General features: G+C 40.4%; 2 protein-coding genes across 2 annotated transcripts; one reads left to right on the plus strand and one right to left on the minus strand.

Annotated features, from left to right (window-relative positions):
* Positions 1-444: 444 nt before the first annotated feature.
* Positions 445-18,412, plus strand: plekhg6 (pleckstrin homology and RhoGEF domain containing G6). Its single transcript, XM_085471628.1, has 15 exons — positions 445-522; positions 4,958-5,162; positions 5,694-5,822; positions 6,120-6,257; positions 6,667-6,762; positions 6,870-6,920; positions 7,200-7,349; positions 9,290-9,400; positions 11,351-11,500; positions 11,624-11,758; positions 12,289-12,408; positions 12,520-12,652; positions 12,749-12,864; positions 14,309-15,777; positions 17,743-18,412. The coding sequence occupies exons 1-15, from the start codon at positions 503-505 to the stop codon at positions 17,918-17,920; spliced, it is 3,201 nt and encodes a 1,066-aa protein (XP_085327754.1). The 5' UTR covers positions 445-502; the 3' UTR covers positions 17,921-18,412.
* Positions 18,413-18,682: 270 nt separating this feature from the next.
* Positions 18,683-21,055, minus strand: lag3 (lymphocyte activating 3). The gene is made up of 8 exons (XM_085471629.1): positions 20,915-21,055; positions 20,696-20,825; positions 20,303-20,511; positions 19,864-20,118; positions 19,464-19,772; positions 19,129-19,377; positions 18,898-19,019; positions 18,683-18,778 (listed from the first exon to the last, which is right to left on the minus strand). The coding sequence occupies exons 1-8, from the start codon at positions 20,973-20,975 to the stop codon at positions 18,683-18,685; spliced, it is 1,431 nt and encodes a 476-aa protein (XP_085327755.1). The 5' UTR covers positions 20,976-21,055.
* Positions 21,056-21,362: the final 307 nt, after the last annotated feature.

A 21,362-nucleotide genomic window follows, 5' to 3' on the forward strand; every position in this document is an offset into this window, starting at 1 on the left:
TGGCTTTAAATGGAAGGACGTTTTGCTTTAACCTAACCTGATAGTTTTATAAAAATTCTATTTCTTTAGCTACATTCCTTTGCCTAGACCTCTTCCCCATAACTCCCTGTGCATGCAATATAAAACACTGAATCTCGTCTCTGTATCCCTTATTGGTTTCTCATATAATGAATAGCTGAACGAACACACACACACTCTGCTGCTGTTTTTAAACTTTCCTGGTTGTTCGGGGTGATCAATAATCCTGATTGACAAGAAACAACAAAACAGATCACCTTCAAAGAAGCAAGGCACCACCTCCGCTTCACTAAGCACCTTAACTGCGACACATTAACCAACCCTCAGTGCTGATTTGTTGACTGCAGAATCCAGTCGTTCCTGTCAGGCCAGTTGCAGAAGGAAGGGGTGCAGATGAAAAGAGTAGGGAGGGAGGGACAAGCAAGCTAGAAAGAAAGGAGGTGGAGAAAGCTAACAGAAACCAAAGATGACTCTGTGAAACAAAATGGATTCAGCCAAGTCCAGGTAAACTTTATGATTTTATCTGTTAAAACAGCTGTTGGTTAAAGGGTAGACACTGCTTTGAAGGAACAGTTTGTTTTATGTGTTGACCACAGCAAGGCCCTGACACGTCAGAGCTCATGTGTAGATTCACGGACTCTGATTTGATTTGTTGGCTTGCTGAAGTTATAAAATTACCAACATGCTTGTCTTTATTGACTAATCATCATGTTTTAAAGAAGATCCAGTGCTGTAATTCCGATATAATTATAATTCACTGATCACTGAGTTACAGTAGGATATAGGCAGTGATTGTAAAGAAGTATGACATGGTGATGAAAGCACTTGAGTCAGTGCGCTGATGTTTGACAGTAGAGTGACAGCAGATGCGTGCGGTGTACTGAATCTGTTTGCTCGTGTGAGAATCTTTGCTTTTACGATACTTTCTCAGACTGTCCAAATGAGAGTAGGAATCCTAGTAAAAGTGTTAATGTAAAACACACCTGAAGCTTTAATCCTGGCAGTGTAACAATGACACCGCAGGCTACAGCTGTAAATGGTGCAGTGGGGAGTGGGGGCTTAAGCTACTGCAGGAAATGTTACAAGGTAGAAATAATGACAGATAAGTCCAGGTGTGACACCCTGACCCGCACAGCTGTGTAACGACACCTGGAGTCATTAAAAACTGCTGGTGTCCTGTTTTAATCAGTGCGATCAGCAGTCTGTTCAGACGGCTCACTGCTGGTATTCGCCGTGTCACTCTGATCCTTTAAAGTCAGAATGTGGGTCAGTATTAGAGCATCGCTCACTTCAGACAGGAGCTCACGTGTATTTGACTGGTTTTGTCATCTGGTCTTTTTTTTTTGTGACTGTCCTGCTTATTTAATCTTTTTTATTGGAAGTAAATACGTTTGTCATTAAATCTGCCATGTGTCTTAATAATAATAATAATACATTTTATTTATGAGCGCCTTTCAAGTCACCCAAGGACACTTTACAATAGGATAAAACATTTAGTAAAACAATGGCAGAATAAGAACAATAAAACAAAAGCACAAGATAAAATTAACAAACAGTGGATTCACAGTGAATATGCAGATTTGAACAGATGAGTTTTGAGTTGGGGGAGAGAACCAATGTTTCTTATTTCTGGGGGCAGAGAGTTCCACAGCCTGGGAGCAGAGCAGCTGAAAGCTCTGCTTCCCATGGTGGTGAGGCGGAAGGAAGGTACAGCAAGCTGGATAGAAGAAGAAGATCGAAGTGAACGGGCAGAACAGGTAGTGGTTAACAGGTCAGAAAGGTAAGGAGGAGCGAGGTTATGAATGGCCTTGAAGGTGACCAGAAGAAGTTTGAATATTATCTGGAATTTCACAGGGAGCCAGTGAAGTTCCCGAAGAACAGGGGTGATGTGCTGGTAGGAGGGGGTTCTGGTAGTAATGCGAGCAGCAGAGTTCTGAACCAGTTGAAGCTTATGGAGGGATTTTTGGGGGAGACCATGCAGAAGAGAACTGCAGTAGTCAATACGGGAGGTAACAAGACTGTGGACAAGAATGGACGTAGACTGGATGGAAAGAGAAGGAAGCAATCTGTAAATGTTATGTAGATGGAAGTAGGCAGAACGGGTGAGAATATTGATGTGAGATTTATAGGAAAGTGAACTGTCTAGGATGACACCAAGGCTCTTAACCTGAGGAGAAGGGAAAACTGTGGAGTTATCGATGGTGAGTGAGAAATGGTTCGCCTTCAAAAGGTTGGATTTGGTGCCAATAAGGAGGATCTCAGTTTTATCCTCATTGAGCTTTAGAAAATTAGAGGCAAACCAGGATTTTAACTCGGATAGACATTCTGAAAGGGAGGAAGGTGGGAGGGAGGAATCAGGTTTGCAAGAGAGATATAACTGGGTGTCATCAGCAAAACAGTGAAACTGAAGATCAAATTTGCGGAAAATTGTACCTAGAGGGAGGATGTATATTATGAAGAGAAGAGGGCCTAAAACTGAGCCTTGTGGTACACCAGAGGGGACAAGGAATAGACGAGAGCGGAATGATCTTAGTTGAATAAACTGGGAACGGTCGAGGAGATATGATTGAAACCAGGCGAGGGGTGTGTCAGAGATGCCGAGAGAGGAAAGTCTGCTTAGAAGGACAGAGTGAGAAATGGTGTTGAAGGCTGAGCTCAGATCTAAAAGGACGAGAATGGTGAGAAGACCAGAGTCAGCTCCGATTAGAAGATCGTTAGTGACTTTAAGTAAAGCAATTTCTGTACTGTGACATGAGCGAAAACCAGATTGAAATCTCTCGTAGATGTTATTATTAACCAGGTGTAAATGAAGTTGACCTGCAACCACTTTTTCGAGTATCTTAGAAATGAAGGGTAGATTGGAAATCGGACGGAGGTTGTTAAAGTTGTTAGGATCTAAAGAAGGGTTTTTCAGTATAGGAGTGACTGGAGCAGTCTTGAATAAGGAGGGAACGATATCGGTGGTGAGAGAAGAGTGAATGATAGCAGAGATGAGTGGGAGTAAAGAAGAGAGGCAGGATTTCACAAGCCCTGTGGGCATGGGGTCAAGATGACATGTGGCAGGCTTTGATTTACATATGAACTCGGAAATATCAGATAAATCTGGAAGATGAAAAGTGGAAAATGGCTCAAAAAGGAGAAAAGGTTCTGGAGAGGGCGCAGACACAACATTTGATCTGAGTTGCTGGTGGATGTTATTGATTTTCGTAGTCCAGAACAGCATCAAGGAGTTGCAGGTTTCAGAGGAATAGAAGTGCGGTGGTAAAGCGTTGGGGGGTTGAATTAGTTTGTTGAGAACTGAAAACAGAGTCCTTGCATTACCCTCATAAGAACTGATAATACCAGAGTAGAAGTTTTGTTTGGCCTTGCTGATGGAGTCTTTATACTGAAGTACGTGATATTTATAGATTTCTGAATCAACAGTTAAACCAGATTTCTTATATTTACGCTCTAGCTGCCGAGCTTTGGCCTTCAGAGCTCGGAGGTCAGAGGTAAACCAGGGAGCAGAGCGAGCAAAGGAAACAGAGTGGGTTTTTACAGGAGCCAGAGAATCAAGGACAGTGCATAGACAATTATTATAATATAACAACAAATCATCAGGAGTAGAATAGAAGTCCGGAATCTGAACATTGTCCAAACTGGTAGCGAGAATGTCCATATCAATGTTCTTGATGTTGCGGAACGAGATGAGACGGGTTGGCTTGGTAGAAGAGCAGCAGAGAGTGAGGTTAGATGAAAGGAGGAAGTGGTCAGTTATGGGGATTTCAGTAGCAGAAAGATTCGAGGGAGTAAGACCAGAACAGCAGACCAAGTCCAGGGTGTGTCCTTTAGAGTGAGTGGGGAAGTCGATAAATTGCTTAAATTCAGAGCCTTCGAGACAGGAGGAAACGTCTCTGGTGAGCAGAAGGTCATTATTGTCCACGTGAACTTTGAAATCTCCCACCAAGATCACATTTGGGGAGAGAGATGAAAAATGGGTTAGTAAATTAGCAAAGTCACTGAGGAAGACAGGGTTAGGTTTGGGGGGGGGGGGGGGGAGGTATACAGTAGCTATGATGGTGGGAATGGGTCCAGTCAGCTCACATGCAAGGACCTCTAGAGAACTAAAGGAATCAACATTAACTGACAGGACTTTCAAGTGCTGGTGAAAAAAGATCGCGAGACCACCCCCACGACCTGAGCAGCGGGGTTTGGAAAAGTAAACAAACCCCAGAGGAGTAGATTCATTTAGCTGAGAAAAGTCATCAGGTTGTTGCCAGGTTTCAGTTAAGCAGAAAAAGTCAAACTTACGGTCAGATAGGAGGTCTTGGATGAGAGGTCCCTTACTCGTCAATGAACGAATGTTTAGAAGACCGAAGTTGAGTGGAGTATTTTCTTTTTTGCTAATCGCGGTGGGCGCCTTGGGCAGGTGGGCTAGAGATTGATGGTTGACAGCCCAATCAGGGTTCCTGCGAGGGCGGCGAGCAGCAGACCAGAACGACACTTAAATAAACTTAAATTGTTTAAGTTAAATTAAATCTTTAAATAAATGAACACAATTATAAGTTCTGACATGTATTGAGTTTTCTTAATTTTACGTATTTTTTTAAGACTATTTAAAATGAAACAAGGCTCTAAATGGCGTACCTTTTGCTGTGCATTTATGTTGGACTGTTAGCTGTTCATTTGGACTGATTGCTTACACTCAAACTGTGTCACTGATAGGAATCCTGAAAAGTATTTTTAAAGTGGGATTTGCCATGAATGATCTGGAGCTTGCCACTGAGTTTAATGATAATTCAGTTTATCATTATATCTAGGTTGTGAGTCTGATGTGCATTTACTCATTGGATTTAAAAAAAAGTCCTAATAAAAGTCCTGTGAAAGGACTGTTTTCTTTTTGAAGAAGTCATCACACACTTTATAATGGCACTGAGTAACTCTGTGTGCTCCTCTTTAGCCTTATCCCAAACGCACAGCATGTAAACAACGGAGGGGGGAGTGAATCACCAATGGAAGAAACGGTGCTGCAGACTGTGGATGGAGAGAGGCAGAGGGAGACGGAAACCAGAGAGCCTGATGTCGTTGACGGGAAAGCTGCAGACCTAAACATCCACCACAAGAGGGCAGAAGACAAACACAAGTACAGCACAATCGGCTATCAGGCAAGTGGAGTGGGACAGAATTGTAAGGATGGGGCAAGCCTACTGTTCTGGCACCAGTGGGGGTTAAATTAAGTAGATTTACTTGAGTACTTTAATTAAGGTAATTTTCTTGTATATGTTTATAGGCTGAAACCCATTATTCCTTTTTTGTTTTGCAGCTTATTGACTTATTCTGGACAACTTAGTATTTAAAACCAGTTGAAGTATTTTTCATACATTATACTGATTTTTATAGAGATCAGCACTTTATGCAACTTAAATATTAAAAATATGTCATTATGAAAATTATAAATTGGCACTTGAAGCACTCTTACTTTGACTATTTAAATGTTTTATTGATAAAAATCCCTGTACTTTCACTAAGATGTCAAAAACCTTGACTTGTAAAATACTTCTTCTGTACCGAAGTACCGTGCATTAAGTTTAGATTCAGTTCTAGGTGTGTTACACTGTTTCAGTTCATTTATTTTCATTGCAATCCTCTCTTGTGCATACATGCTCACATGTCCCGCTGCATTTTTGTGCTTCCAGAGGCGAACGAAGCAAAAGGTCGCGAATGACTTTGGAACTCTGAGTAAAGGAACTTCTGCAGGAGCCAAACCCAGAACTGCACTCAAACAAGTCCTGTTCAGCCAGGGAGTGTCTGACAAAGCGTCTGAGGTATTGTGCTGTGCTCATCAAACTACATACTGGTTTTCTAAGGAACAGATACAGACTTGCTGTAAAGGCAACCGCCCACTCAAACGCCCACTCAAACGCCCAAATTCACAGCAGCAGTGCAGTTCATTCTGTTCCACTGTCATACTTTTAGATGTACCTGTGGCCAAAACTAACATCTATTTCTATTAAGGAAGGACTGATTCAGTAGAGCGTCATATTTTCCCCTCATTTCCCTGCCTGATTATTTTCTTCTTCTTTGTTATTTATTTATTCTCATGGTTTATGACAACTTCCCAGGAGCGAAGTCAACTGGATGGGTTGAAGCAAGTCCTGGAGGCCTTCTCTCTGTCAGAGGATCTCAGGTGGAGATGGAACGAGGAAAGTCAGGGAACCACGCTGGAGACGAGCTGGACAGATATAGTGCAGTCTCATTCAGTACGGGCCCTATCGTTATATATATATTTCTTTTTCTTACTGCCAACAAATCAAATTAAAAGAACAAAACAGATCAATTCATTGGCCAAGGCCTGACATCCTGTAGTTTATTCTCATGTGGTCTAAATGAAGTCCACAAATTGTTTATTTCAGTAAACCATGCCATTGTACATGCTTCTTATGCACTGCCTTTTTAGGAAATAAAAGCACATTTTACTGGCAGGAACAATTGAGCTTGTGTCCCGTGTGAACTGTTGGCTGTGGGGGTGGCAAACAGTAATAGAGGAACTGATACTCTGTTGGCCTTATTCTGGCTGTGGGACTCGTTGATGGCAATAATCATTACACAATATGCACATTTGACATTCTTTCTGATGACCCTGACATTTCTTCTGCTTCCTCTTTTCAGACAATGTCAAAAATGCAGAGACACCAGCAGGAGGCGCTGTGGGAGTTTGTCTATACTGAACTCACCTTCATCAACAAGCTGCTTATTATAAAAGACGTAAGATGTCACTCTCTAGCTGCTTACAGTCAGTTACATTAAAGTTTCAGAGCGGAGAAAGGGAGTTTCAACAGGATGTATAACAAAGTTGTGTCTGCCTCCCACAGTTGGTTATTGCGGCTCTTGTCCAATTGCACCAAAAAGGATTTCTCCAGGAGGTCAGTGTGCAAAGCATGCATTATCATTTAAATACTAAAAACACAACAGTTTGCTGCACAGTCACTTCACCTGCAGGACTTATTTTCCGCTGTTCTGCTTACCACTGACATAGATTGATTAACAACGAGAACATCCGCTTAAGATGAGGCAAAATACAACTCGAGTGCAAGTGGAACATGTAGCACAACAACACATTTCCACTGAGAAGTCGGAAAATATAGCAAAGCAGGGGAGTTAAACACATGTTTTTATTTTTGTCGCACTTCCTGTTTTAAAAGGTGACCCCCGAGCAGCTTTTCTCCAACCTCCCCTCCATCCTCGAAGAACATCAGCAGTTCTGGCAGGAGGTGGTTTATCCGATGTTACAGGAAGCGCGAAAAACAGGCAAGCCCTTTGACCCCATGAGGTTAGACCCTGGATGTCTCCAGGTAAGTCCCCCCCCCCCTCCCCTCCAGTCTGAATGATACTGTACGTGCAGACAGTTTATATTACCGGTCAGTTATAGAGTCTCCCCCCTTCATTTGCACCTCTTAAATCATGCTTCACCTCTATGTGGGTACAGGTTTTGTTTCCACATGAGTTTGCTTTTCTGCACGTTGTTTTGGAACAAAACATCCACCAGATGTATGACATATAAGCACATTTACTCACGTACAATGAAGTAATACATAAAAGTAGTCCTGCAGGTGGAAACACTTGGGATATGTTTATATATTCTGCCATTTTTCTAGGCCTACTTGTATAAATTTATGTGCATATTGTTTTAGGACAAAGACACAGTTTTTGTGGTTTTGCCTCTGTACACCATCACCGTGGATTTTAAATGAAGCAGTTAAGATGCAATTGAAGAGCAGACTCTGAGCTTTAATTTATGGGTTTTGCAAAAACCTTGCATAAACTCTTTGGGGCATTACAGACATTTGTATACAAAGTCCTCCATTTTTACAAACTTGTAAAAATGCACACCTGACTGATGGACAGTTTTATGGCCAGCTGATATCTGTTGGCTTGTTCTTTCATGGCAAATGAACCAGACACAATTTTTGAAGTGCTGGGTTTTTGTTTTAAAGCTTTTCAAAGTAATTTTAAATATAAGGCCCAAAGTTGACAGTGCAAGTGAGGGAGGCTGTCACTGAAAACTCCACACAAACTTATCAGAGCGACAGTACAAACAGTAGACCGGAAAGACCACAGAAGAAAATGGCAAAGTGCATGATGACAGAATTATTTCCACAGTTAAGACAACAACTAACCGAGTCAAGAACATAGTATGAGGGTGGGGAGTTTGTGAAGTGGGTGGGGGGGTAAGTGAAGTGGGTGAGGGGGGATATCATTATAAAGATCTACGCCTTCTTGAACAATAAACAGGTTTATAACCAGATGCAAACCGCTGGTTATGCGCAAGAACAGGAAGGACAAATTAGACTGCTCCAGAAAGCATCGAAAGTCAAAGAGGTGTCGATGCAAGTGAGGGAGGTCATCACTGGACTGAAAAAGAAAAGAAAACCAAGACAGATAAATAAACCAATAAGTAAAGAAGGTACAGTCTTAAAAATAAAGACTATGTGAACCAGCTCAGCTCAACCAAAAGAAAGACCGAGGAAGATAACTAAAGTGCATGATGACAAGGTTATTATCTTATAATGCTCATTTTTATATTATTACTGTATATTATTATTAGTGAATTACTTCCATGATTAAGAAAAAACAACTTCACAACATCTAACCGAGTCAATTACACTTGTGGGGAGGTAGGTGTACTATTGTCACCGTCTACAATCAAGTGACGCCTTGATGAATTTAAATGCAGAGGGTTTACAGCAAGGTGCAAACCGCTGGGTATACTGAAGAACAAGGTAGCCAGATTAAACAGTACTCAGCATTCATCCATATGTTGTAAAACTGATCAGACTGCAAAAGGATGAGGACTAAAAAAAAGCAACCCGAGGGTTTCTCAAAGCAAAGAAATGGGATATTCTGAAATGGTCAAGTCAGTCACCAGGTCTCAACCTGAAACAGCAGCTTTTACAGTTACTGTAGATAAAACTAAACCAAGTATCCAAGTCTGCACTTCAATCACATGTTTATTATTTGAGTAATAATTCACTGCGGTGGTGTACAGAGGCAAAACTGCAAAGAAATGGTGTCTTTGTCCAACAAACTATGGGCGTAACTGTTCATGCAACAGGGAAATTTGAAGCTCTTCATGTGCGTCACAATGGAGCAAAGTGAAGTATCCAAGGGTTAAAAAGGCATATTTAACTAGATGGCGGCGTTAAAGCTAGCGCTAACCTCTGCATCGTTAATAATAATGATAAACATACTGATGTGACTTTATGGGGACTTATCCTTTTCTTTTTTCCCCCAGTTTCATAAACGCTTCTCTTCCTATCATGAATACTGCCTGAAGGAGGAAGACAATCTTGAATTCTCGCGCAGGCAGATGGAGAACAACCTACATTTCTCCACTTACGTCCAGGTACAGTGAAGCAGCAGTAACATCCATATACAGCCTGTGCATGCATTCTATACATCTGAAGATCAAAGAATTGCTCTCCCACACTAACCCAGTTATTATTTCAATGTAATTCATTTTAATGACTGACTAAAAGTTCAGTTGCTATTGGTTGTGTTTTGTGGTTTGTAATGTTTTCATAAGCTTGTGGGCGACTTCTTAGAGCTGCTTCCTGACGGGCACCAACGTCTTCTCCAAATGATTCAGCCTTAACAGCGGTGTGAAAGATATCTAGTTCACAAAGATTTGTGCAGAAGATTTATGGGAAAAGAGGCTGCAAGAAGAGTGTGACCTACAACACCTCTTACATATTTGGCTAACAGGCAAACGATCCTCACTTTGTCCCTGAGAGAAGAAGCGAAATCCTTGTGGGGATGGTCACGTCTGGTGTCGAAAAAATCAGAATCATCACAAACATCGCTGTGACGAGTCAGAAAGTACCTTTAGATGAACATAATCATATTTAAACTAAAACCAGTTCTATATTTGTAGATATTTCCAGCAGAATCAGCTAGTGCTACCTTGTGTTTAACAGTTAAAGCCTTCCTTTACCAAGAACTGGCGCTTACTGGGCAATGAGGGTGTGGCTGTTAAAACAAAAATAACTCATTTAAGGTTTTTTTCTTTTTCCAGTTATAGTTTCATTCAGAAGGTTTTAGAGGTGGTTCTGATATCAGTCACAGAGTCTTCTGGCAGTTCATTATTAAAATTATAGAGAAATCAGAGACTTCTGTGAATTGTCTTCACCTTCTTGTTTAATCACTGTGAAGTCGATGATTTTATCAAATATATAATTAGTGCATTCGTTAGATAAAGACAGGTTTTTTTTTTTCAATTCTGTCTCTCCACATCACCACAGTGGGTTTTTAATCAAATGATCAATATGTGATTGAACTGACTTTCTTTGAATCTGCTCCTTCCATCGATTACTCGTGGTGGTACAGCAGGACTTGCTGTAATTCAAAGGGTTTAACAAAGTGTAGAAGCCATGGACATCATTAAATGCTGCTTCCCTGAGATGCTCTGCCAGGCCTTCAGTGAAGCAAAATTCAGTTGCTGCTGTTTGTGGTTTTCTTTTTTCCGCCTTCCGTTTTATCTTCAGTAACTGAAAAGCTGCTCTGTTTGATGTGACTGACTTGACCATTGCAGAACGTGTCGTGTCTTTGCCTTGAGAAACTCTTGGACTGCTTTTCCAGTTTGCTTCGGGTCACTATCCATTTGCACTGTGAAGCCCTGCCCGATCGGTTTTGTAGCATTCGGATAAGTCTGATATATGTAGCATATGTAGTTTTATGGAAAAATCTAATCTGTCCTTCCTGCTCTTGAGCGTACCCAGTGGTTTGCGCATTGTTGTAAATGTGCTATATTTGCACTCATGGAGGCGTCTGTTGATTGTAGATGTTGATAATGATGCAGCCACCTCCTTGACAATGTTTATGACCTGATTAGTTGCTGTGTTGTTGTTGGTCTTGTTTGTCTTAAACGTGGAAATAATTCTGTCACAATGTCTTGTGTGACATCTATTTCACTTTCCCTCACATCTCTTTGGGCCTCGTATTCAAAATTACTGGGAACTTTGAATCACTTGCAGATATTATGACTGCTTCATTGTGAAGAAATAACAACAGACCATGAAACTGTTTGTCACTCTGTCTAGATGCGTAAAGAAATTTTTTCTAAATTGCTGAATAATTAATTTTTTTTCTTGAACCCATTGAATTGAAGTTGAATGCCTGCTGTTTAGTCACGTAACATCCGCTGTTGTGCTGTACAAAGGCAAAACTACACAAATTCTGCATTATTACAATGAGTCTTGAACTTAACTGGATAGTTTTAAGAAACTTGGTTGTCAGGCTATCAGTTTTATTTTGAAAGCATCGAGTTTATATTCTTGTGTTTTTTTGTCCTTTCCAGTGGGTAGAGAATCATCCTCAGGGCGATCGGATGCGTCTTGGAGACATGCAGGCCAAACCCCATCAGAGGATCACAAAGTATCCCCTGCTGCTCAAAGCTGTGCTCAAACACACTCAGGACCCTCCTGTGGAGCACACACTCAGAGGCATGGTGAGGATTAGATACCTTTAAATAAAATCCTTTTAAATTCACCACAGAATGTTTTTCCCTTTATAGATGCAATATGTGAGTCATTGCATCACACTGGCCTCCTTTGTCTGTTCCCCTGTACAGTTGTTCAGTGTAAATAATTTTTTGGAAGGTATCAATGACTACCTGCGACTAAAAGATGAGCAACACGCACTCAACATCTCTGCTCAGAGGTTGGATGGGTATGAGGTGGATGGACTAAATGAGGAAATCGACAGGGTAAAACACATCTTTGTCATCATTTTGTCACTTTTTTCTGTTCTTTGGAGTTATTTTGTAGCTTATGGATTGACCTTTCAACAAAAAATAAACAGACTTACTTCATTCTTAAGCCCAGAGGACATTCTGTGTTGAAAGTGTACTTTTGTTTTACTGCAATAAAGTCTACACAGTGCATTATACATAAAAAGTGCATTGATGTTTGTGTGGCTTGAAATCTGGAGAAGAGAAAAAGTTTAATTCAAAGATGCGAGAGCTTAGATGTCACATCTGTGTTTACCTTGTTTTGTGGATGTAAAGCACGAAGTGCTGTAATGACTAAGTTCTGTGGGCACTGAGTTTATTGTTGTGGTTTTCTAAATGGTGGGATTCACACAAGAGTGGGTTACATATTGGTGAGATGCAGCAGGTCAGTGTTGAGTTTATAATCACTAGTGCGTGTAATGTAGTGAACAGGAAACTCAAAAAGATATTACCTCTATTCTTTTGAAATGCTTTTGATATTTACATGAGGTTGATTTCATTGACAGCATGTCCAAGAAGTCTGCAAGTTTGACCTAACGTGCCCCATCAAAGGTGTAGGTTCTGAAGTTGTACGCAAGCTGCTGCGTGAGGAGAGCTTGAAGGTTCGAGGCAGGAAAGACAGTAAAGTGAGCAAAAACTGTGCACTTAATTATTATGATTTTAATTTGCGTTCCTCAAAACTACTACAAATTACTTTGTATTTATTAATTTTTTCCCCTTTTCTTGGTATGATGTAGCTGGAGTTGGTGGCTCTGCTTTTCTCAGATGTGCTTCTACTCACCAAAGTCCAGAAGAAAACAGAGCGGCTGAAGGTGGTTCGACCTCCTCTGGCTCTCGACAGGATGTACTGCATACCACTGAAAGATGGCTGTGTGTAGCACTTTCTTTTAGACTAGAGTCGAGACACTTGGATGTAGCTTAATTATTATAAAAAGAACAATCTAACTGTCTGTCTGCTTCTCTCAGATTCATTTCTCCTTGTGGAGGTAGGTGAGCTTCAGAGTGCTATGAATGTCGTCATACTTGTCGCCAGCACCTCAGAGAATTGCTCCATATGGGTGTCCACCATCGACCAAGCGAAGGTATCAGAAAATAAAATAAAATATTAGAAATTTTGAAATCTTTGTAGTCTGGCTTAAACTTTATCTGTAAGAGCACCATACCCTTTGCTATGAGAATGACAGTGTCAGGTTTTGGTTTAGACCCCACATAGTTGACAGAACTTTAAAAGCATCTTCTTATTGCAGCCATTCAGTGTTACAGTGTTGCTATTTTAACACTGATATAAATAAGACACAAGCTCAGTGACCTATTTTCAGTCATGACTCTGGATAGTCATGTTTTGGAATCTTTTTTTAAATTCCTCCAGAAAAATATTTAATTCTGCCAGATTTCCAGAAGTGAGAGCAACTCCATCCCTGGCCTTGTTAGCAGAGAAACCCATATCATTTTTGGACACTACTCAGGCAGCCAGCTGTTTAACGAAAACTAAACATGTCACTACTGGTCCAATTGGGGAGGGGACCAGAACAGCTCAGCTGCTGTACACTGGGGATAAAAGGAAGGATGGATAAAAGTTACTTTGTCGTCACCTGTTAGAACAGAAAGCTGCAAGAATGCATGCCTACTTTTTACTGTCCTGCTTTGCATAATTTTCCATCTTCTCAGTGGAAATGTATCATTGTGCACTTGAGTTATGTTTTGTCTCAGCTTAAGCGGATGTTCTTGTTGATAGCCAGTCTATGTCAGTGGTATGTAGAGCAGTGGAAAAAGGCCGGCATGTGAAGTGACTGTGCAGCACATTGTTGTGTTTTTAATGCCTTCCAATATATTTTGAACTAAATCTGAGTTATCAGACTATCTGCAAAGTTGGCTCCAAAAATTAAAAATATGCATATATATAACAATTTTTTTTTTTTTCAGTTATGATTAGAGTCCGATCCTGAACCTCCTGAATTTGGCTTGTGTTGATGTGATATTTTCACTGATATATCCACGGATATTTTCATTTTTGTTGCACAACTTGTCATATTTGGTCTATCTAGCATTTGTTTTTTGATAAAAAAAATTCATTTTAAGTCCTGCGAAAAACTTTACAAGACTGCCTGATTTTTTTGTACTGCCCCAAACGGGGAGATTTGTCCCAAACTGCAGATCCTGGTTAAATTTTATCTTGAGAAAGTCCAGTAAAAGAAATTAAGAATTTAAAATAGGCTTTTATTTTCAAAGGTGCCTTTTCAGTACCCGCCCACAATTCAATCCAGTTTCATAAAACATCTAAAACATAGTATTGACATAGTATTGCTAGTAGAACTTGGGGTACTTCATGTAAAAATGAATGGCAGATAGAATCTGTGGGCTGCATTTGCAAGCCATTTATTAATTTCATGTCGTAGCTCCTTCGTTAGAGCGTGACGGCAGTACTTTCAACATTTTGGTGGAAATGTGTGGAACCAGTAGGTGGTAAATGGGTGTTTTTATGTGTGAACCAGTTGAGTCACTTTTTTTCTTTGGATGGTTTGTTAGGAAACACTGAGGCAGTTGAGAGAGGCAGAGCACCACAGACAGGAGACAGAGACAAACCAGCAAAATGAAAACCCTGTTAAAGAAGCAAAGACAGACGATGTGGAGACAGAAGAACAACCTGTTGCACAGCCAGGAATGGAGACCTCGATGGACGAATCCACTGATGATACTTTTATCTCTAACTTGATAAATGGGTTGGCAGAGCCAGAACCGTATCAATCTCCAGATGAGATGACCACTAATAAAAGTGAGTTACCTTTTTGGTGCACAGAGCCCAATTACACTGAGGACAAAATCGGGCACAAGAGGCGTTCACCGGCTTTCAGGGGACATGAATGGATAGAATTGGGAGTGAGACATGATCAAAGTGGAAACCAGGGGGAGGATGAAGACAGAATTGTTGAATCTCAGATGACAGAGGAGCAGAGCATGACTTTGAGACAGTCTTTCCCTCCTCTGGATTCTCTCACAAGTGCTGCACTGCCATTTAAACACAACACCGTAAGAAAATACAGTTTTTTACCAGGTGAACTCCCAGATGTTGACTACCCAACAAATGAAGATGACACTTTACAATCTAATTATCAACCGATAATAATGAAGGGACCTGAGTTTTTAAGACAGCAGACTCAACAAGAAATATTAACAAGAAAAGACTCAGATTCCCTCTCCGTGAACCAGGACGCAGGGAGAAATTCCAGTGGCAGTCTGTTTGGAGACACTAAGACACCTCAACAGGCGTGGGTCTCCAGAAATATAAAGTCTCCTGGGATACAACGGAGGAGACCAGTCAGCACAAATCCAGCCACTTTTCGCACATCTAAGGAGTTTTTTCAGAGTTTGGAACAAACTGGGGCTGCTTCAAACAACTACTCTTCCTCTAATTTTGGCTCAGACTACAACCCAAAGCTGAAAAGAAACTCTCTTCCTATCTACATGCCCTGCCAATCTGATCCACAGCAGACACTCAAACTGGGCACCCTGAAGTCAAACCCAGACACGTTTTGGAATGATAGAGTCTTTTCTGATCCCCAAGCCTTCTCTGAATCTGAGCTGCCTGACAGGAAGTTGGAAAACAAAAAGCCCAAAATAAAAACCCACAGAAGTTCTTCTGTTTCCAACATGAAACCAAAAGGAAAAGCCAAACTTCGCCCCAGTAGCTTACACACGCCACCCCAAACAGACGATGAACATTCCTCACGACTGGAGGGCCTTTTAGAAAGAGCGAAAGACAGAGACAGGGGGAGAGGAGGATTTAAAAAAGACAGAAATTTAAAAACAACAACTCTGAGGTCAAGATACCCTTCTCCTTCTCCCTCATTTTCTGCCACATCTTCGCCGTCACGCAGTGATGGAGACAGAGACACAGACTTGGAGGAAGTGGAAGTAGCAAGACCCAAGGCCCTCAGCGTGAGTCAAGGATGGAAGGAGCAGCTGGTAGATGGAGATGAAGATGAGCAGGGGAACAGGTCAGTATATGGCAGTGATAAGTTCCCTTTGTTTTCATTCTTATTCACATTTTATTTAAAAGGGACCTTTTATCCTCCTCCATTTTCTGTCATTTATCTAATCCCCGCAAATGAAAAGCTCAGGCTTTTGTTTCGCTCTAAATGTTCGTTTCAACCTACGAATGACGTCAAAGAGGGGCCATATCCCTAATATGGTCTTCTCAGGCACACTGCACTGACTGTAAGAGCGTGCACCCCACCCACCTGCTGTTCAGAAAACTTTTATTTTTTAGAGGCATGAGAAGAAAGCTGGCTTATTTCAGCCTGAGGCTGGAACAAAGCCCATTACAAGATAAATTTTTGAACTGTGAATCATGCAAAGCTACTCTAGTAGAGTCCGAGAATAAACACAGAGCTGTAAACAAGCACTACCAGGACTACTGAACATTTAAAAACAAGTGATTACTGCCAGGCAAGTGATTTTCATCCTCTAAGAATAAAGACATAAGGAATACATGTAAAACAACAGCCCTGAACATTTACTGTCACACACAGACAACAATCAGAGAAAACATGCACCTATCATATCAACTCAAAAGATTTACATATTACATATTTTATCTTTAGATCGTTATGGGTATAAAAGCTTTCCTCAGAATAGCTAAGTTATCAAGATGAAACAGAGCAAATTGAGCCTTAAAAGCCACAGTTTTCCATAATGTTCAAAGAAGATTTGTTACATTAAAATTTCCATTGACATTTGAAGTCACTTGTGGTATTACAGTATTTGTATCTTCATAATGCTTTGCATTGCTGCTGATTTCTGCTGCATACTGCACTTACCACAGTAAAGACCACAGTGGGGTCGGGTGGGTTGCTTTCTCTCATGTGCCCCACATACTGACAGACTGAGTTGAAGCAAATAGTTTACGCTGTAGTGCAGATCAGACATTTAACTAAAAAAACTCACTGACTTAAAATAGTGGACAGAGTTAGCACGCATCACTTTTAAATATATCTTTAAGCCCATAAAGCTTCTAATCTTTAAATGAGTTTTCAGTGAGGTGTAGGCTGGTAACAAATAGACCGTTCTGTTCCAGTGGAAATGTTACTGTCTCTAACCTCAATGTGCTATAAGCACGCTTAGGTTTTGATTAACATAATGAATAATAATGAAGCAAATTTCTTTCTCACAAAACACTGAGAAAAAATTTTTTTTTCTTGTTTTAAAGTTCGTTTTTTATGCCGGAGTCAGCAGCACTCCTAAAATATCTTTATTTACTTTTTTCTAAATTTAAATATTGTTCTTTTGGTTAGTAAAAAGTATGTATAATTCCTCAATTATTGTTGGAACATTCATTCTAATTTAGTGTTCTTACAATATTGAAAACTGTGGATCTTTATACATAACATTATACATAATGCTTATGCATTATACATTATAACAGGTATTATGTAACATATAATATCTATATAATATGTATTAATATATCATTCTACATGCTATAGAAAACAGAGATATAAGTACTGAAGTATAGAGTTACTTTTACTGTGTTTTTGTTTTTACTATTTTGAACTTCTTCTTCACTACGCCGTTAATTAAAATAGCCTCCTCTACATCAGTTTAGTAACATTAGTTGCAACTCTTCAGAGTCAAATTAGTAATATAAAATGTAATTTTAATCTTTTTATAGACTCAGTTAACACTTTAAGCCTGTGTTTACACAGCTTTACACTCGGAGCGATGTGCACCTTAAAGCATCAATAAATATGTTGTACTAAAAGCAACATAATGGTAAACATGGACATTCTGCATGTTTATCTTTAATGTTGTCACTGAAAGCACATTGCTTTATATATATGTGCTTATTAAAAATGCATCATCCGACTTGAGGTAGACTAAAAGCTCTTTAAGGGGTCACCTGATTGTGACCCGGTAAATGTTGAAAGAATGATGACCTTTGACCTTCTGTTTCCCCCTTTCAGTGTGTTTGCAGAAGGTGTAAATGTGGATTGGCCCGGCTGGTGCTTTGATGACGAAGAAGTTAATGATCATTTACGTCCTTCCACAAATGGTTTTCTGGAGGAAATCAACCAATCTTTGGCCTTGTGTGGTATCAGCGAACTGTCGGAGCAAGAAGATGGCGAGTGCAGCCAGGTGTAGCGTGAAAGCGGCATTGCAGCTGTAGCCACAGAGTGGTTTCAGCGCTAAACTGCCAGCCAGCTAGCTGAGGTCAGTCGCAGTGGGTTGGCTAAAAACTGTCGGAGCAAGAAGATGGATGTGGATCTTAATTTCAGAGCGATGAATTGACAAGGATGGTAGACTTTTTATAAAAAGTTGAAGCAACCTAAGGAGGGAAAGGAGATTTACAAAAGATACTTCTTTGCACAAATATTTTATTTGTAGCACATCGGTCCTCACTGTCTGAATTTTGGACCATTAATTATTCTGAAGTGAATGTAAAATAGCGATAAATGTAGTCAGTGTTTGGTTTATAGAGCTAGTGTTTGATGTAAATACTGAAACTTGTTTTCTAAGTTGCTGTGTATTTTATTTATACGAGCACCAATAGTTCTCTGCCACTGACCAACAATAATTCGACTGTGCATACGTGTAATAAACAAAAATCGATGTATTTCTGTTAAATGCTCTTTATTTGTCAAGCAGTTTGTTCTCAGTTTGTCATTTAAAAGCAAATGTAAATCGTCACACATACAACAGTTTAAAACATGCACAGCTGAAACACAGGATATAGTGCATTTCATTTTTGTTCGGATGAAACAGCATTGCTACAGTATCTGCTCTGAAAATATTTACAAAATCTGTGTAAACAAGAGTCTCTCAACATATTGCAGGCGGCAAGAGATTTTGCTTCAATTTAGTGCTCTGAAATTCTTCCAGCGAAGCCTCGAATTTTATGTGTCCTTAGATTTTCTCCCGGTTCCTTTCTCTCTCCTCCCGCTCGTTGGAGATGGTATGAACAATGGTCTCCAGGGCGGGATACTGAAAGATCCTTTTCCTCTGTGGGGAAGAGATGTACAGCGTTATTTGAGGTAATCTCTACAGATATAATCTGTGAATGCACGCTTTCATATTTATTCTATGCGATTTTTCAAAATTACAAATTTTGTTTTTTTTACCCTTTGGCGGTTCTTGTACATCTGAGCCACAATGAGGAGCAGAACAATGAGGAGAAAGCTGAGGCCGACCACTGTGGCGGTGTTATTTGATGCGCTTGAGGATTTCTGTCCGCTCAGACCACCTGCAAAAATATAAAATAAACATTTAAAAAAAGGTTTTAATGTTCTTTATAGTTAATATTTATTTTTTAGCACAGCAGAAGTAGAAAAACACCAAAAATGAGAACTTACTCATCAGATGAGTATTGTATGTCACATTCCCCAAAAGGCCATCTTGCCCATAGAAACTACATGTCCATTCGCCCCAGCTCTCCTCTGACCCGTCGGTAATGATTATATCCTTTCCCTTCTGGATGGACCCAACAACCGCGGTGCCATTTTCATCGTAGGTCACATGAGCCCACTCGTATTCGGTGACCTCGCTTGCATCGCTCAGCTGGCAGGTCAGCGTCGTTGAGTATTTTTGCTTTAAGCGGACGACTGAGAAAAGAAACAAGAGAAATGATTTTATATCAAAAATACAAGTGCATTGAATTTTCCCTCAAACTGAAAGATCAGAAACTTACTTTTAGCAACAACGAGCTGCAAAGTCCGAGTCAACCTTTGCTGTCCTACATTCCCACTACATCTGTACTTTCCCTCGTCCTCATATGTGACCTCATTAATACGGATAGACCTATCCCAGCGGAGCCGATCAGGTGAGGACGAAGCCAAAGAAAGCAGTTGGAGATCGCGGGTGGATGGAGACACAGGATTGATTTTCTCCCAGCCTGCGCTCAAAGTTCTTAAACCAGAGGAAAACACACAGGGGAGAGTGACCGGAGACCCCACAGTAGCGTAAACCTTGGCGTTATCTTTGGGTGGTTGGATGATTCCTGTGCAGGAAAGAAAGAAAGAAAATTGTTAAGAGCACAAAATACTTTATCCAACAGCTTCATAAATCAGTTGTCCAGCTTAATATTTCACCTTTCACATCCAGAGCTGCTGAAGCTTGGCCCTTTTCTCCTTTGTACGTCACGACGCAGGTCCAGGTTCCGCTCTCTTTCTCGGTGACTCTTAAAACCCTTGAAACTTTGTCGCCGTGCAAGCCGGTTTTAGCCTGAGGCAAATATGGATTGTTGTTTAACATCCACTCCACAGAGACGCCATGACGCCAAGGTTTCAAAGCACAAGACAGTTGAGTGTTGCTCCCAGAGAGGGGAGCCGGTGGAGAAAAGGACACTGTAAATGAAGAGAGTGAGATTTCTGTCAATTTACAGTAAATACTACATATTACAAATGTTTAATATTTATTTTATTGGTCACATTTTTATATCACAAATAAATATTACTTTTTTATATGGTAAAAAGCTCTGTGGTCTTTTGTAATTAGTGAGTGTAGGCGTGCTCAATTAGTGCTTCTTACCTTTAATAAGTCTGAGCATGACCTGCTTTTCAATCACTTGGTTTCTAAGGTCCACTTTACAGGAATAAAGTCCAACAACGTCCTCTGTCACGTTGTTTATCTGAATGCTGAATGTGCCACTATCAAGCTGGAGGTGGGGGCACTGCACACGTTGGGACCATCGAGAGCCGCGGTATTCCAGACCACTCCGTTCCTTCCTCCAAATAGTGCTGTAGATGAACGGGAATCACAACAATCCAGAGTCATCAACAAATAGATACAAGTCTTTTATTAGTGAATGAGGAAGGAGTTTGTTGTTGTTTAAGGGGTTAAAGCTGATTAATCTGCAGATGAAAAGTGAAAGAGAATAGCAAAAATGTAAAAAAAAAAAAAAAAGGAGAAGTTTCATCTTACCCTTTCTCCTTATGACTCCAGACAATCGCAGGTGGACTGCTGATCAGTATTGCAGGGTATTTACAGGGTAGTACAACATCCGAGCCTTCTGCAGCAAATACTTCACTGTGTATCGCCTCACATCTGGAGCCTGTGTGAAGAAAAACATGAAATTAACTTCAATTTTTTTTTAAATTGCATTTTAGCGCAGATTTGCTTTTGAGTTGATCACACAGTTACCTGTTATAAGAATGGAAACCATCCCAAAGATAAAAAAATCCAACAAGTTTGTTTTGTTCATTTTGGTTTTGTATCCACAAACTCTTAAACTCTGCCTTTCTCTTCAAGCGCTGCCTTTTCTGGTATGTTTTTGCGATGTGGGTTGAAGAGGTTTATATATCAGCCCGTGGGAAGGTACCGAAGGCAGGGCGTCTGGTAGTTCCTCTGCTGATCATGTGACTTCAGCTACACGCCAAGCGTTCTTGCGGTCTTTCTTTGTCAGCCTGGAAACTATAAGACAGAGATGTAAACAGGGAGCCCCACTTCCTCCCACGGATTCTCTCTAATGTATTTCCTGTTTCTTTTGCGTCAATCACTCTGTAAAAGTATGTTCGATTATTGAATTTCTAAACCAACGAATACACAAGAAACATACAGTATGAAACCATGGACGGTAAGATATTCTGTA

The sequence above is a fragment of the Copadichromis virginalis genome, linkage group LG11 (assembly GCF_057382275.1).
Source record: "Copadichromis virginalis isolate Kocher_CV1m ecotype Utaka linkage group LG11, C_Virginalis_male_GT1.1, whole genome shotgun sequence".
NCBI lineage: Eukaryota > Metazoa > Chordata > Actinopteri > Cichliformes > Cichlidae > Copadichromis > Copadichromis virginalis.

Coding starts and splice junctions, on each gene's coding strand:
- plekhg6 (XM_085471628.1), top strand. CDS start 503: ATGGATTCAGCCAAGTCCAG. Junction 6,763..6,869: donor AGCTGCTTATTATAAAAGAC/GTAAGATGTCAC, acceptor TGCCTCCCACAG/TTGGTTATTGCGGCTCTTGT. Junction 11,759..12,288: donor TAAATGAGGAAATCGACAGG/GTAAAACACATC, acceptor TTTCATTGACAG/CATGTCCAAGAAGTCTGCAA.
- lag3 (XM_085471629.1), bottom strand. CDS start 20,975: ATGAACAAAACAAACTTGTTGGATTTTTTTATCTTTGGGATGGTTTCC. Junction 20,826..20,914: donor GGTTTCCATTCTTATAACAG/GTAACTGTGTGA, acceptor TTCTTCACACAG/GCTCCAGATGTGAGGCGATA. Junction 18,779..18,897: donor TGTACAAGAACCGCCAAAGG/GTAAAAAAAACA, acceptor TCTTCCCCACAG/AGGAAAAGGATCTTTCAGTA.